The sequence below is a fragment of the Lipotes vexillifer genome, unplaced genomic scaffold (genome assembly GCF_000442215.2).
Source record: "Lipotes vexillifer unplaced genomic scaffold, Lipotes_vexillifer_v1.1 scaffold263, whole genome shotgun sequence".
Taxonomy (NCBI): Eukaryota; Metazoa; Chordata; class Mammalia; order Artiodactyla; family Lipotidae; genus Lipotes; species Lipotes vexillifer.
In genome coordinates this window covers 3494891-3510543 of record NW_006796752.1, presented here as the reverse complement: position 1 = coordinate 3510543, position 15653 = coordinate 3494891, and the positions used below count along the sequence as shown (strand labels likewise).

Sequence of the window (15653 nt, the reverse complement as noted above, 5' to 3'; positions counted from 1 at the left end):
CGACCCTCTCCTGGACAAGCTCTCCTATGTGCTCCTTCATCCTGACACAATCCTCTTCTACGGATACCACTTCTTCCTTTACATTGCCCCTTCCTCTAGGGTGCCGGCTCTCACACTGCCCCTTTCCTGGACACTGCTCCCTCCTCCTGGGAACCCCCGCTGCTCCCACATGCCCCTTCACCCTGGTGCTGCCTCCTCCAGGCACACTACCTGTTTCCCGGACACTGGCCCTTCCCCCCTCACACTATCTCTGACACTGCCCATCCACCTGTGCTCACCCCACCCACTGCTCTATCCTTCGGACCCTTACAGAGAACGCAGAGCGCAGAGCGCCAGCAGGCCGTTCCCCCTTGGCGGCTAGACGTGAGCAGCTACTCGGATTTCTCCTTGGGCCCTGCCAGGGAGAAGCGACCTCTGTCCCCCCACGCCCGACTCCCAGGCACCTAGACCTCCCTTCCCTCTGGCCTCACCCCTTCCCATTCCCTCTCCACCTCCACCCCCGCACAAGCCGAAGGCCAAGTTGCTCCAAGTGCACCTACCCTCGGGGAGCCGCGAAGAAGGCAAAGAGAAAGGAAGGGGATGAGAGAGACCGAGGGTCCCAGTTCCAAGCACCCCCCCTTCTGGGCCTAGCGTCCCCCTCCGAGTCCCCCCAGCTTTGTTTCTCACCCCCGACGGAGTGGAGGGGCCCTGCCAGGCCAGTCTGAGCCCTTGGCCCCAGCGGAGAAGCAAGAGAGGACGCCGCTCCTGAGGGATTGGGCCAGAAAGTCTGATTTAGACGGCTCGGCAGCCCCCGACCCCAGGCCCTACAGAGCCCGGGCGAGTCCCGCCCCTCCCGGCCGGGCGCGGAGAGCCATAGACCCCGCCCGGCCCCTCCACGTGCCAGTGGACCCGTCCCCGCCCTGGCCCGGTCGCCGCTCTCAACCACCCGCCTCGGCAGAGACTGGGTCCGGGCTCACGCGTTCCAAGCGCCCCCTGCCGCCCCTCCCGAGCCCGGGAGGCGGCCCCAACGCGGACCCCGGCCGCGTTGGGCCGGCTCCCTTAGATGGGCCGGCGGGCGGAGCAGCACGGAGGGCACCGCCCTCGGCCCGCCCGCCGAGGAGGGGACGAGAGCGGGAGGCTGCGCCAGCGGCGCCCGCCCGGGGCCCGCCGCTCTCTGCACTCGGCCGCCCAGGCTACGGGGACAGGACGGGTGTGGGCGCGGGCTCTCCGGGCCGGGAGGCGAGTCCGGGCCAGAGCCCGAGCCGCGGCGGGAGGCCAGAGGGCTGTGAGCGGAGATGGCGGCGGCGGCGGGGGCGGCGGCGGCGGAGGAAGGGATGGAGCCACGGGCGCTGCAGTATGAGCAGACCCTGGTAAGTGAAGCCAGCAGAGCCCTGAGGAGTGTGCTCCTGGACCGCTGCTCCTGGTTACCCGTGGAAGCGCGAGGACGGGGACGGGGGCGTTGGGGGGGGGCTACCCTAACCCCGCCCCAGCCCTCTGAGCTGGGGAAACTGAGGCTCGAGGGCCTGAGAGCCTGGAGCGCTAAAGGGTGGAACGCTGCATGCAGGTTTCTGGCTGAGGCTGGGGGCCTGCAGACGACAAGGACTTCAGGTGCCTGTTCCAGGTGTCCTTCCCTTTACTCCCCCCACCAACTTTTCTTTGCTCCTCCCCACTGCCACTTGGGTCCAAGTCTCAGCACCCTACTACCCCTCCCCAGCACCACTCACATGCTTGAACTTTCTCTTTCTGCCCTGAGTTTCCACCATCTGAGACGTTCCTTCTGTCTCCACTATGTGTATGGCACTGCTAGGAAGATGATCAGACCCAAACCCAGCTCCGGCCCTTAACCCCTGGGAGCTGGCAATCCAGCACTAGCAGGAACCCCTCAGTGGATTCTCTGGAAAAATGTGGCCTGCCACCCTGGGGCACAGGAGCCTTACGGGAGGATGGGTCAAGCAGGAGTTGGGACCTTTGCTCATCTGACCCTGGGTGTCCAGCCCCACCCCCACCCCAGGGCTGTCCCTCAGTGTCATTAGAAGCAGGGGTCCTGGGGATCTGCGCCGACTCACAGCCACCACTGCAACTTAGTGTTTGAGAAACCTTTTGCCTCTGCTTGTGTCACTGGGGTGGGGGACCCAAACTCTAGGGAAGGGAGTGGGCCTTGTAACTCTTTTTTATCAGCGTGGGCCCGAATTTGCCCAGGAAGGAGGCAGGGAAGGAACTTCTCCAGGAGAAGGGGGCCCGGGCTGTATCTGAGGCTAGGAGGTGCCCAGTTACAAGAAAGAGTGACTGCATGAAACACGATGACAGGGAGAGGTGGCAAAGGTGAGGGTGGAGCGAGGGCAGAGGGGTTAGCCGCTGCACAGGGTGGGATGTGTCTGTCAGTCTGCGTGGGACGCTGGTCTAGCAAGCCAGGCACCAGCTGCTTCTCCATCTCCTTCGCCCGGTCTCTATCTCTGGAGTGAGTTCTCAGGGTCAAGCTCTCTCCCTGGCACTCTCTGCTCCAGCCTCTCCCTCTTGTCCTTCCGATCCCTTTGTCTTTCTGTCACTCACTCACCTCCCCCTCCTGCGCTGTCTGCCTCTTTATTACTCTACTCTCTCTTTTCCTCCTCCTTTCTTCCCCTCTGGTTTCCTTCTCTCTCTTCTCTGCCCTTTCCCCTGGACTCTCTTTTCCCCCTCTTTCTCCTCTCGCTGGTTCCCTCTCGTCCCTTTCCTGCGCTCTAGCTCTCTCTCTCCCCCCCCCCCCCCCCACCCCCCCCCAGCCCCAACAGGAGTCCTTTGTGTCCCGAAGCTCTGCGGGTGGCAGCCGGAATCTACTCCTCCCTGCCCCCCAACACACACCCAGCTTGGCAGGTCTAGCCACTGCTCAGCCACTCTCGGATCCCATCACCCCAGCATTCACGGTCACACTCCAGCCATCAGCTTCTGCTATCCCCCAACCCACCACTGGTCTCAGGGCAGCTCCAGAATGGGGCTGAGGCCACCAAGCACTCTCTCCCCATCCAGAGAGGCTTTCCACTCCCAGCTGGGCTGGCAGGCTGGTGGGGGGTGGGTGTGGAGAATGGGGACACGGGGATTAGGGTGGGTGGGAGGGTGCAGCTGAGTCGGTTCCAAGCCAGAGGCCCAGCAGGAACGTGATAAGGATTGGGGCCCCGCCTGTTCCTAGGCCCAATGCAGCTGCCCCCGGTTCCATGAGGCCCTTATTGTTACCCATATGCCCTTGACCATCCCCTATTCTCTGACCTTCCCTCCTCCCACTTGCAGACTGCCGTAGGTTTTTCCATCTTTTCCTCCTCTGGGGCCTTCCCTCCCACTCCTCCTCAGTGCTCCATGCCTCCCCAGGCTTGTGAGAAGGGGACCGATTATTCTACCACCCCCAGAGCTGTGTCCCTGTACCATGGCTGTCCCCATCACTCCAGCCAGGACAGCCCCCACGATCTGCAGTGTGCATTGTTCCCACACCCCAAGCCCAAGTGGGAAGTGTGGGTTCAAGAAGGGGTATATAATGTAGGGACTGGGAGAAGGGGAGTTGAGGCCCCAGGAGCCCTCCCTCCATCCCCACTCGGCCCATGTCTGCTGACCCCCATCTTCCCTATTTCTCAGATGTATGGCAGGTATACTCAGGACCTTGGGGCCTTTGCCAAAGAGGAAGCTGCTCGGATCCGTCTGGGAGGGCCTGAGCCCTGGAGGGGTCCACCTTCCCCTCGGGCTGCCCCAGAGCTTCTGGAATACGGACAGAGCCGTTGCACCCGATGCCGTAGTGAGACCTGGGTTGGGGCAGGGGACTTGGCTGTGCTGTGCTGAGGGGCTCCGAGACCATTAGAGCTGCCTGTGGGGGGCGGGGGGACAGGGCTAGGAGCACTTTGGTGCCAGCCTCCCCTTCTTCCCTTCCCTGCTCCCAGTCTGTACTGTACACTGCCATAAGTTCCTAGTGTCCAGGGTTGGTGAAGACTGGATCTTCCTGGTCCTGCTGGGGCTCCTCATGGCACTGGTCAGCTGGGCCATGGACTATGCCATCGCTGCCTGCCTGCAGGGTGAGGACAAGGGCTGGTGGGGAAGAGCTAGGGAGAACCAACCTGCCTCCTTTATGCCACACTTGTCCATTGACCACTTCCCCCAGCCAGCCTGACTGCCCCATCTTCAGGCATAATCACTGCCACTCCCATAGGCCACAACTTGTTGCCACACCTGTCCAACTGACCCTCTTACCTATAGTGATCTTTGTCTCCGTGCATGCCCTCTAGCCCCCTCCCTACCCCTTGTGCCTGTGCTCTGTGTGATATTCCCTGGGACACCTTGTCACACCAGTATGTCCAGTGGCCAGGCAGGAACTGGGTGTGCACTTCGGAGCTCCAATGGCACATCCTCTCCCCACAGCTCAGCAGTGGATGTCCCGGGGCTTGAACACTAACCTCTTACTCCAGTATCTGGCCTGGGTCACCTACCCCGTCGTCCTCATCACTTTCTCTGCTGGATTCACACAGATCCTGGCTCCTCAGGCTGTCGGTACAATAGAAGAGAAAGAGGGTGGAGATGGGACCTCCTGAAACCAGCACATCAAATGACTCTCCTGGGATTGTGCCTTCCCAGGGTCCGGCATCCCCGAGATGAAGACCATCTTGCGGGGAGTGGTGCTCAAGGAATACCTCACCCTCAAGACCTTCGTAGCTAAGGTTATCGGGCTGACCTGTGCCCTCGGCAGTGGGATGCCCCTCGGCAAAGAGGTAAGTGCAGGTTGGGGAATAAAGGAGTCCATCAAGTGGAGGAAGAAGCCAGGCCAAGGTCAGGGTGTGCCCCTTCCCCACTCACCACCTGCCCCCACCTCCCAGGGCCCTTTTGTGCATATCGCAAGCATGTGTGCTGCTCTCCTCAGCAAGTTCCTCTCCCTGTTCGGGGGCATCTATGAGGTAAGGGGGACCTTGGGAGAAGGCAGAGGGGAGGGATGGGCTGCTGAGCCCACACTATCGCCAACTCCCCTTTCCACCGCTCTCGCCAGAACGAATCCCGGAACACAGAGATGCTGGCCGCCGCCTGTGCCGTGGGAGTAGGCTGCTGCTTTGCGGCACCCATTGGAGGTGGGCAGTCAGGTCAGCCCCAGCCCTGCCCTTGGGTCTGAGACGATAGGCCAGACCCAGGCCTCAAGGGGCGCTCTCCTTGCCCACACCCCGCCCCTGCAGGTGTGCTCTTCAGCATCGAGGTCACCTCTACCTTCTTCGCTGTGCGGAACTACTGGCGGGGCTTCTTTGCCGCCACCTTCAGTGCCTTCATCTTCCGGGTCTTGGCAGTCTGGAACCGTGATGAAGGTGGGGGGACCTGGGGCATGAGAGGGGCCCTGAAATGGCTCAGGTGGGGACCTCCGAGGCTACAGCCACCTCCCTCTGCTACTCTGCTTCCCTTCAGAGACCATTACGGCTCTCTTCAAAACCCGGTTCCGGCTTGACTTCCCCTTCGACCTCCAGGAGCTGCCGGCCTTTGCTGTCATTGGGTGAGGAGCCGAGGGAGCTGAGGTGGGTCAGAGAGGAGGAGGTAAGAGAGGGGAGACCTTCTTTCACCCAGGTGCTTGTTCCCTCTCCAGTATTGCAAGTGGCTTCGGGGGAGCGCTCTTTGTCTACCTGAACCGGAAGATTGTCCAGGTGATGCGGAAGCAGAAGACCATCAACCGTTTCCTCATGAAGAAGTGAGTTGACTCTGGGGCACTTTGGGTTGTGTGAGGGTCATGGCCTGGGGGAAGGGGGGTGACAGGTGAGATGGCAGATAGTGGCCCAGTCAACAATAGGCACTCAGTGGTGTTTTCCAGACTGAACATTTTGACTTTTATTTGAATTACCTGAAAATTGGCACTTTTGGATTTTTAGTCAGTGGCAGAGGGCATTTTGGATCAAAGGCTAAGGCTTCCTGTAGGCTCTTGGCCTGGGCCAGATAGCAATGCTCCCTGGAGAATGTTTGAGTCTTAGTTCTTCCCTCATGGAGCACAGCTCTCTCAGTTGTGACCCTGAGGATTGGGAGTGGGGAGGCCTGAGACATGACTTCTTTTGGGACTGCCGTCCTTCAGGGAAGGGGCAACCAACTGAACCTGCTCCCTTTGGCACCTTCGGTCAACTTCATGAGTGACCCTGGCTTCCCCCAACACCGACCTTCACTGTTTTGTTTTTTTTAACCTCTTTATTGGAGTATATGTTGTGTGACCTTCCCTGTTAAGTCACCTCAGAGAAACAGACAGAGGCAGAAGAAACTTGAGCGTGAGAGGAGGCGTCACAGCTTAGAGGTGTCCAAAGAGGACTGGGGGGATGAATTTTCTGCTGGTGCTACCCACTTAGGGAGTCAGGAGCCAACAGAAAGGCATTTGGGTTCATTATAACCCTGGATGGCCATCACCCTCAGAGACGTCGTATCATGGATGGCAAAGGGGGCCTTCTTTCAGAACTGTGTGCTTTTATGTAAGAGCCGAGGCCCTGCTGTGACCTCAGCCCTGAGGTATGTGAGGGCACCCAAGCCTATCACCAGTCTGTAGTAAGTATTTGATGCTGTGAAATCTACATCTCTAGACGCCTGCTCTTCCCGGCTCTGGTGACCCTGCTCATCTCTACTCTGACCTTCCCCCCTGGCTTTGGACAGTTCATGGCCGGACAGGTAACCCCAGGCAGAACAGGAACTTGTACTTTCTCTTGGGATGCATCCCTTCTAAAGCCAACAGTCCCTGCTCTCCTGTGGGCCCCTTTCCTTCATCCTGTCTGTCCCCCAGCCTTAGGCACCCTGTTCATCTACAGCTCTCACAGAAAGAGACACTGGTCACCCTGTTTGACAACCGGACGTGGGTCCGCCAGGGCCTGATGGAGGAGCTTGAGCCACCTGGAACCTCACAGGCCTGGAACCCACCACGCGCCAACGTCTTCCTCACCCTGGTCATCTTCATTCTCATGAAGGTGGGGCTCCTTACGTAGGTATAGACAACATAAACTTACTAGGTGTGGGGCACTGTTGTAAGCGCTTTCCGTATGTTAACTCCTTTAAGCCTCACAACAATGCTGTGAGAAAGGTACTATTAGTACCCCTGTTTTAAAGATGGGAAGTCGAGGCACAAAGAGGTTAAGTAACTGGCCCAAAGTCACACAGCTAGATGGCAGGGTGAGGATTTGAACCCAAGCCACCTGGTGCCTGAGTCCTCCTTTCCTTCACCTCTGGGGGATTCCAAGATAGCTGGGAAGTTTGTGCCTGACTGATAAGCAAGGTAGGCTTCTGGGGTGGAGCTGGGAGCTGCCTGGGGCCTGGAGGCGCCTCTACCTGTTTGAACGACCTCCTGCCTGCAGTTCTGGATGTCTGCACTGGCCACCACCATCCCAGTGCCCTGCGGGGCCTTCATGCCTGTCTTTGTTATTGGTGAGTCCTCAGCTGCGGTTCTCCCAGCCTGCACCCTCTGGCTGCCCCCTGGCTGTCCCCTGTCTGCCTGGGAGCGGGTTTTGGTCCAGTACCCGCCCCCGCCCCCGCAGGGCAGTCCCCTGCACTGAATGACCCACCGGCCCCCTCCCCTACCCTCTGACCCTCTCTCTTCCTAGTGTCCCTGCCCACCCCCTCCACTACTTGTTTCAATTCCCACCCCCCTCCCTGAAGGAGCAGCATTTGGGCGTCTGGTGGGCGAAAGCATGGCTGCCTGGTTCCCAGACGGGATTCACACAGACGGCAGCACTTACCGGATTGTGCCTGGAGGCTATGCAGTGGTGGGTGAGTGCTGCAGGTCCCCGTCTGTCTTGGAAAACCCCTGGCTGGGCCACAGGGCCAGAGGCTCTGGCGCCCCCTGCTGGCAGAAACCAGGCTTCTCTCGGCGGCAGAAGCCCACTCCCCAGGATTGTACTGGGCAGCCCAGAGGGTCCCTACAGGACTGGGGGGTGGGGTCATCTGGGGCCTGGGCACCCTGAGGAGACTGAGGGTGGCTGTCCCCAGGGGCAGCTGCGCTGGCAGGAGCAGTGACACACACAGTGTCCACGGCCGTGATCGTGTTCGAGCTCACAGGCCAGATCGCCCACATCCTGCCTGTTATGATCGCCGTCATCCTGGCCAACGCCGTTGCCCAGAGCCTACAGCCCTCACTCTATGACAGCATCATCCGAATCAAGAAACTGCCCTATCTGCCTGAGCTGGGCTGGGGCCGCCACCAGTATGGAGGACTGGGTGACAAGGGGGGGAGCGGTTGAGGGGCAGAAGCCACCCTAGGACTCCCTCCTACCCACCTCCAGCAAGGTCTTCAGCCAGTGAGGCTGGGAGACCAGCCACCCTGCTCCCTACTGGCCAGAGCTGCCCTTGTCCACTCCCTGGGGGAGCTGTGGCTGACCCACCCCAGCAGAACGAAGGCAGTAGGTACACCTCGGCCCTTAGCCCTCGTCCCCATAGGCTCTGGGGCCTTCCTCACGGCCCTGGGATAGTAGTGCTCCAGGCTACCCTCCCCATGCTGACGGCAAACCACGTGCCTCTCTCTGCTCTCAGGCAGTACCGGGTGCGAGTGGAGGACATCATGGTGCGGGATGTTCCCCACGTGGCCCTCAGCTGCACCTTCCGGGACCTGCGGTTGGCACTGCACAGGACCAAGGGCCGCGTGCTGGCCCTAGTAGAGTCCCCTGGTGAGACCAGGAGAGGGCCCAGGTGCTAGGGTCATCTGCCCGGGTCGCTGCTCAGGAAGGGGGAGGGGCAGGAGCTCAGGACCAGTCTCCTTGGTTCCAAAGGCAGTAAGCTAGCAAACCCAGCCAGGGTTTCCCTCGGGAGTGTGGTTTGTGTCCAAGGCCCCACACTGGGTGTGAGAGAAGGTTGGGGGGGGTAGGAGGGCCTCACCCCCAGCTCCTGAGTCCTCCCACCTGCTCTATCCAGAGTCCATGATCCTCCTGGGCTCCATCGAGTGCTCACAGGTGGTGGCATTGCTGGGGGCTCAGCTGAGCCCAGCCCGCCGGCGGCAGTACATGCAGGAGCATCGAGCTGCCCGGACCTCTTCCCCCTCTGATCAGGAGAGTCCCCCCAGTCCTGAGACGTCCCTCCTCTTCCAGGTGAGGGGAAAAGCCCCATGGCAGGGGCAGCCAGACTTCCTAAATGTCATTGTGTAGACTGTTTGGGAGGGCGACTTAGAGGTGGTCCAAGGCCATGGGCTCCCCAACCCCTTCCTGCCTGTGCAGGTGAACACAGAAGACTCGGGCTTCCCTGCAGCACGGGGGGAGACTCACAAGCCCCTGAAGCCTGCTCTCAAGAGGGGGCCCAGCAACACCGTGAACCTCAAGGAGAGTCCCACAGGTGAGCCCATCTGCTAGCACGACGGAGCCAGCCCCGGAGATGCACTAGGGTCCCTGCCCAACCTTTTTACTGGAGCACATCCCAGCTAAGAGGCTGCCCAGATGGGCCAGGAGCAGAACCAGGACACCTCTCCCCTTGCCCTCCTCACCTCTCCTGGTCCTCTCCAGCAAGGATGACATTGCCCTCAGGGCCTTGTGTTTGGGAACACAGGGAACATGGAGCAGGCAGGCATCGCCCTCAGAAGCCTCTTCTGTGGCAGTCCGCCCCCCGAGCCTGCTTCAGAGGTGAGTGGTTAGAGCCTCTCCATCTGGCTCTTTCTCTCCAGCTCCGTCTCTGACGCTGAGACCACCTGTCCGTTAACCCTGCAGTGCCTGCCTGCACTCTCCCTGCCCTTCTTCCCTCCTGGATGTCAGCTGTCCCTGCATTGTGCCCTTCCTCCCAGCCCCACCGCTTGCCCTCACCTCCCTCCTCCCTATAACATCAACTCCTCTTCTCTCTGGTTTGGCGCTAACAAAGTTGGAGAAGTCGGAAAAATGTGACAAACGCAAGCCGAAGCGGGTCCGAATTTCCTTGGCGGTAAGTGCTCCCTTTCTTCCTGCAGCTCAGGAGCACTAGACAGGGAGGGCCGGGCTCTAGGCAGGGTAAGCTTCCCCTGAGCTGGTGAGATACACCACCTCCCCCAAGCCCCTAGCTGCCAACCTTCCTTCCTCTCTCCTAGAGTGACTCAGACCTGGAGGGCGAGATGACCCCTGAGGAGGTAAGGTGTGACTGGACTCTGGACCCTTCTTCCTGAGTGTGTTCAGTCATCATGTTGCCTGCTGTCCCCATGGGAGGGACCATGGGGCAGGAAAAAGGGCAGGCCAACTTTCAAGGAGGTGAGAACAGCTGTTGGTACTTTCTTCCTAACCCTCCTAGTCTTGTCCCCTCAGATTCTAGAGTGGGAGGAGCAGCAACTAGATGAACCTGTCAACTTCAGCGACTGCAAAATTGACCCTGCCCCCTTCCAGCTGGTGGAGCGGACCTCTTTGCACAAGGTAGGGCCAGAGGCCTGGGGCCGCCTGGGCTCTCAGGAGCACAGGGTGGGGAGCTAAGTCCTCCCACAAGTTTGGACTCAAGCCAGTGGGGAAAAAAGAGACAGCAGAGAGTGGGCTCTGTGCTAAGATGTTTTTCAAACACATTGCTTCAAACGATGGGAGGCCAGGAGCAGGGCCCCTTAGCCTCTTCCTGCCTATGGTGAAGCCAGGCATCATTTTTCTTCTGCTCAGCCTTGCCCCCAGGGAACTCTGGACCAAAGCGGCAACAAAGACAGGGCTGGAGCTGGGTGGAAGCCAGAAGGCCTCTGACCCTCTAGAGTCAGAGCTAGGCAGGAGGCTGCCAGCGCCTGACAAGGCTGATACACCCACGCTGAAAAAAATGGGTGAGAAATAGGCAGGATAAGAAAATCTAATAAACAAGCGAACAAACATCCAAGTAGGATTGGGGACACTGCAGAGAAGAGATAAACAAAGATGAGAAGTGCCTAGTGGGGGGCTTGGAATGTCAGACCCCAGAAAGTCTGGCTCAGTGTAGGCCAAAGGAAAACTGGTAGGGACACAGGAAGATAGCTCAGCAGAAGGGTACAATGGCCTGCATAAATGCAGAGAAAACTGGAGTGCAGACAGGTTGGCGGTGGGTGTCGCTGACGCTAACAGAGGGCGGGGGCTGTCTTTGCAGGACTGCCTCGGGCCCCCCAAGAATGGCGCAGCCGGCATCATTGGGCACCTTCAGGCCTCTAAGCGAAGGCAGGGAGTACAGGCACACCCAGCAGGCTGCTTGGGCAAAAACCAGGGGGGTTTAGCTAAACTGTTGACAGATTTAACGTGCGAGCCTCTGAGCACATTAGACGGGGGAAGGGGAGGAATTTTCCCAAGGTCTGCAGCTTGCGCAGCTAGCTTAGACACAAACTGTGCCCAGGAGCCAGCCTAGTGCAGACAATCAGGGCAGGAAGAACAGGGGACAAAAACAAAAAAGTAAAAGGTAATAAAGGAACGTATAAGCCTTTGGGTAAAGACCTCGGATCAAAATGAGTGGGGAACTGCAGTGCAATTGCAAGAAAAAAAGAAGATAGGCCTGTGAATAATATATTTGGCTTTTATTTAAAGCCTTTCTTCCTAAGACCTCTAAAGCGTTTCTATCACCTTACTTAATCCTCAGACATCACACGATGATGATGATAATGCTGACGTGCTTTTTTTTAGTGCCTGCTACATGCCAAGCAGTGGGCTAAGCTCTTCACATGTTTAATTTAATCCTCACAACCACCCTGTAAGATGGGTATTGTGATATTCTAGTTTTTCTATTCTAGTTTTTTTGTTTTTTTGTTTTGTTTTGGTTTTCTGTCTTTTTGGTGGTACACGGGCCTCTCACTGTTGTGGCCTCTCCCGTTGTGGAGCATAGGCTCTGGACGCGCATGCTCATCGGCCATGGCTCACGGGCCCAGCCGCCCTGCGGCACATGGGATCTTCCCGGACCGGGGCACGAACCCGCGTCCCCTGCATCGGCAGGCGGACTCCCAACCACTGCGCCACCAGGGAAGCCCCTCTATTCTAGTTTTTATGAGGACATTGAGATTCAGAGAGGTTAAGCAGGTTGCCCAAGGTTACACAGCTAGTAAGTAGCAGAACTAGGGCTGGAATCCATGATGGTCTGACCCAAAAGCCTGTGGATTTAACCATTTTAATACACAGAGAAGCTGAGGCAGTGAGGAGGTTACTTGCCCGAGTCAATATAGCAGAGTCAGGCCCAGAGGCCAGATTTCCTGGCCCCAATCCCAGGATTCTTTCGGAAGGCAAAACTGACCCTCTCCCTGTCAATTCACTGTTTCCAAGCCCAAGAAGTATGGGCCCTCCAATGGGCTCCCTGGTGTCTAATTAAATGAAAATGAAAAAGAACAAAGTAGGTGTTTGTTGCAAACTTAAAAATCAGAGGAAGAAATGAAGCCTTTGAGGAACCAACTAACAAAAGTACAAAGAACTGAAAGTGATAAGAACATACAAGATGAGAATTCAAAATGTCCTTGTAGGCCTGAGGAGTCAGTAAGTAGTAGCGCAGTGAAGTCCAGGAAAGGAACATGCAGAGGGAAGAGGAATACACCGGAGACTATTTAGGAACCTGTGCAACTGGACGTCCCCGTACCATCAGAGTGCCTCATTCATTCAGGGCTGCCTGCAGAGCAGCAGTGGGTGGAAGGGGAAAGCTAGAGTGCCAGCGGCCTGAACCTGAGACCCTGTCACATTTTTTAGCCTCTGTGCCTCACTCTCCTTCTCTTTAAAATGGGATCGTTGTGCCAACATAGGTTTTTCTGAGGATTAAAGTTGATAACATGTGAAGCACTTAGAACAGTGCCCAGCACATAGTAAGTATTCGATACATGTTAGGAATTACTGCTACTACTTATACTGAGAGGTGAACAACAGGAGACTTTAAAAGATGGTGTCGTGAGGGAAGGGCTGAAGCGTGGAAGAAATGGATGTTCTCAGGAAAGGATGAGTGATTATCTGAGGCTGGAAGCTGGGGTGGCTGGTGGCATCTGAGGCTGGAAAGACAGGCTGAGCGAGTTTGGGAAGGGTCTTAATGGGCCATTCTGGGGAGTCTGGGGTCTAACTCAAGTTTGAGAAAGCTCTTAGGATGGCAGAGCCAAGTTGGAGGGAAGGGAGGCAGAAAGAACCCATTAGGATGTTGCAGCCCTGTCTGGCGAGGATGGTGAGGAGGTTGGGGGGAATGGCCAGGATGTTCAGAAAGTCAATCAGTAAGGCTTAGTGGGACAAGTGGTTTGTAAATCTAAAAAGCATATAGTCTGCCAGAAGCTCACTCTGATTAGGATGGTGGAGAACAGAAAGTCAATGGGAACTATTTAATAGGATCCTTGGGAGAAGCTGAGAGGGATTATTAAATGATAAGGCAAGGCTAAGGGATTATTGAAACAGGAAACATAACGATGTTTCCCTCTGAAGTCTTATGAAGAAATTAAAGATAACTTGTAGCACATAGGATTCAAGTTAGATATGAGGAGGAACTTGCTAACCACATGACAGTTATGACATAGGCATGGAAGGAGCACAGAAAAGTGTATTCTAAAACTGAACTATCTATCTCCTTTTATAATTACTGTCATGTCTTAGATGGAGAATTTAGCACTGTATAATAAAACATTTTTAAAGTGTTAAGATGATAACAGTGAGTTCTGAGTAAGTGGTACTCAGGAAGCTGGGTTATTAATGCCCATTTTGATTCAAATATTAAGCCAAAACGCTTACAAGTAAACTCAAAACGGTGCGCTAAATGATGGGCCAAAAATTCCAGGAACTGCTGAGTCAGTAGAGTGTTTTTCAAGACATCTGGCCCAAGAAAATCCACTTAGAGCACAAGGGGAACTGCCTGACAATTTCTGAGCCCTTGGTGATTACACTCGAAAGCCTGGGGGGAGGGCCCAAAGCAAGAAAAACATGGGGGGATGGGCGTGACTGTTGTCCTCCTGGACTGCAAGCTACATCTCAAAAGGACCCGGGATGCTACTTGGGCCCCAGAAAAGGCAAACTGTTTGAGAGATGTAGAGTGCTGCAGGCCAAGATTGGAGGGGTACCAAAACTGGCCAGCCACCTGAGAGCCAATGGGAAGCATGTATCAGCCACAGAGGTGAGTTAGGGGCAGAGGATTCAGGGCCAATACCCCTAAGGGGGAGTGGGGTGAGTGTGGAACTTCCGTCCATGACTAATTGGACAGCTGCATGGGATGACTGGGGCTGTGCTTCCTTCTTCTATAATGTGATGAAAAGTGAGCTGGGCTGCAAGGCCACTTCTTCCTGGTGACCTTGAGCAAGTCACTTCAGCTCTGACCTTCACGTTGCCTCTCCTGTAGAATGGGTATCATACTTACTTCTCAGGACACTACTGAAATTAAATATTAATGTAGGAAAGACCTAGCCCGGTGCCTGGCCAATCATCTGATGTCCTATTTCAACAGTTGTTCTCTCCTCTGACCTCCTTTCTAACGTGGGACAAAGAAGCCTTCCTCTGTCCCTTGCTCCATCGATGTAAGCAACATAAAGATTCCCACCGTCACGTTTCTGAGGCCTCTGGTTACAGAAACATTCTATTGTTCTTTTTCCTCCAGTGGTTCTGTCCCCTTCCTCACCATCCATCCTCACCCCTTCTACTGCCCCCCACCACCTTGTTCTGGGTCCCTCTGGCCTATAATCTAGAGCTGTCCCCTCACACATCAAGTCCAATGTGTTTTCTCCCCACCCCGCAGACTCACACCATCTTCTCACTGCTGGGAGTGGACCATGCTTACGTCACCAGTATTGGCAGACTCATTGGAATTGTCACCCTAAAGGAGGTGAGATGATAGTGACCACTTCCACTTCCACTTCCAAAAAGGCTCAGAGGCTTATGTCCAGCCACCTAGGGAAGTGCTGGGGAGGAGTCTGAGCTGGGAGCTCCGAGTCCACACATCTGATCCTCTCACCTTTCCAGCTCCGGAAGGCTATCGAGGGCTCTGTCACAGCACAGGGTGTGAAAGTCCGGCCGCCCCTTGCCAGCTTCCGAGACAGTGCCACCAGCAGCAGTGACACAGAGACCACTGAGGTGCATGCACTCTGGGGGCCCCGCTCCCGCCACGGCCTCCCCCGGGAGGGCAGTCCTTCTGACAGCGACGACAAGTGCCAGTGATCCCCTCAAGGGGTGGCCTGGGATGGCAGTGGCCATGGCTGTCGGCCCAGATCCTGCAGCTCTCCTGTTCCTTCTGCCTTGGGAAAACAGGAGCTCCAGCCCCGCTTCCAGACCTGGGGTGCTAGCGTCTCCTGGCTCATCCTACCTGAAATCTGACCCAGTGCCCACCTGCAGCAAATGTTCCAAGGGCAGGAAGGTCGGCACTGCCCTGACAGGGTGGGGGTGGGTTCACTTGACCCCTGCTCCCCCTTTGAGGGAAGGGGTAGAAGTAATATGGGTTTATACTGGAACCTCCCGTGACCAGATGTATATAGAGATTTACAAAGATTTTTATATTAATTTAATAAAACAAATTCTTAAATAGAACAAAATAAACACCTAATGAGCCACTTCTATGTAGAATGCTTGTGCCCACCGGCTCTTGTTCTTACCTTGGGCCCCCTCACCTGCCAAAGCCTACAAGGCTCCAGATTCAGCAGCCACCCACCCACCAACAGCCATAAAACTCCAGAGCCTGCTGTCCGTGGAATGCAGGGTCTGCAGAGGCCACCACCACCGCTTGCTCATCAACACCCTGGTTGGGGTGCAGTCCCCCAGTAAGGTAGCTTTGGCCTTTTGTTCAGCCAAGAAAGGCACTACCCTCTTTCCTCCCCAAGGAGAGACGCTCCCTCATGACTGTCACTCGTTGGCACCATTCCT

The 15653-nt window shown here is 56.6% G+C and overlaps 1 protein-coding gene across 5 annotated transcripts; it reads left to right on the top strand.

Annotated features, from left to right (window-relative positions):
* Window positions 1-956: 956 nt before the first annotated feature.
* CLCN2 (chloride voltage-gated channel 2) lies at window positions 957-15356 on the top strand. 5 transcript variants are annotated; one of them, XM_007468963.1, is made up of 24 exons: window positions 957-1349; window positions 3580-3736; window positions 3879-4010; window positions 4354-4482; window positions 4567-4700; window positions 4806-4883; window positions 4973-5051; window positions 5154-5279; window positions 5377-5461; window positions 5552-5653; window positions 6522-6606; window positions 6744-6899; window positions 7284-7353; window positions 7585-7695; window positions 7915-8128; window positions 8455-8588; window positions 8833-9005; window positions 9132-9246; window positions 9457-9530; window positions 9769-9822; window positions 9965-10003; window positions 10176-10280; window positions 14536-14622; window positions 14760-15353. In XM_007468963.1, the coding sequence occupies exons 1-24, from the start codon at window positions 1275-1277 to the stop codon at window positions 14952-14954; spliced, it is 2709 nt and encodes a 902-aa protein (XP_007469025.1). In that variant the 5' UTR covers window positions 957-1274; the 3' UTR covers window positions 14955-15353. The 5 variants fall into 5 exon arrangements, with proteins under 5 accessions (XP_007469025.1, XP_007469026.1, XP_007469028.1 ...); XM_007468964.1 differs by having other exon boundaries at window positions 1103-1349; window positions 7636-7695; window positions 14760-15350; XM_007468962.1 differs by having other exon boundaries at window positions 1275-1349; window positions 9763-9822; window positions 14760-15336.
* The last annotated feature ends 297 nt before the right edge of the window (window positions 15357-15653 follow it).

What these genes read in the sequence shown, in the direction of transcription:
- CLCN2 (XM_007468962.1), top strand. Translation starts at nt 1,275, where the DNA reads ATGGCGGCGGCGGCGGGGGCGGCGGCGGCGGAGGAAGGGATGGAGCCA. An exon ending in TCATCTTCATTCTCATGAAG is followed by an intron (nt 6,900 to 7,283) that starts GTGGGGCTCCTT and finishes TCCTGCCTGCAG; the next exon opens with TTCTGGATGTCTGCACTGGC. An exon ending in CCCCCGAGCCTGCTTCAGAG is followed by an intron (nt 9,531 to 9,762) that starts GTGAGTGGTTAG and finishes GCGCTAACAAAG; the next exon opens with TTGGAGAAGTCGGAAAAATG.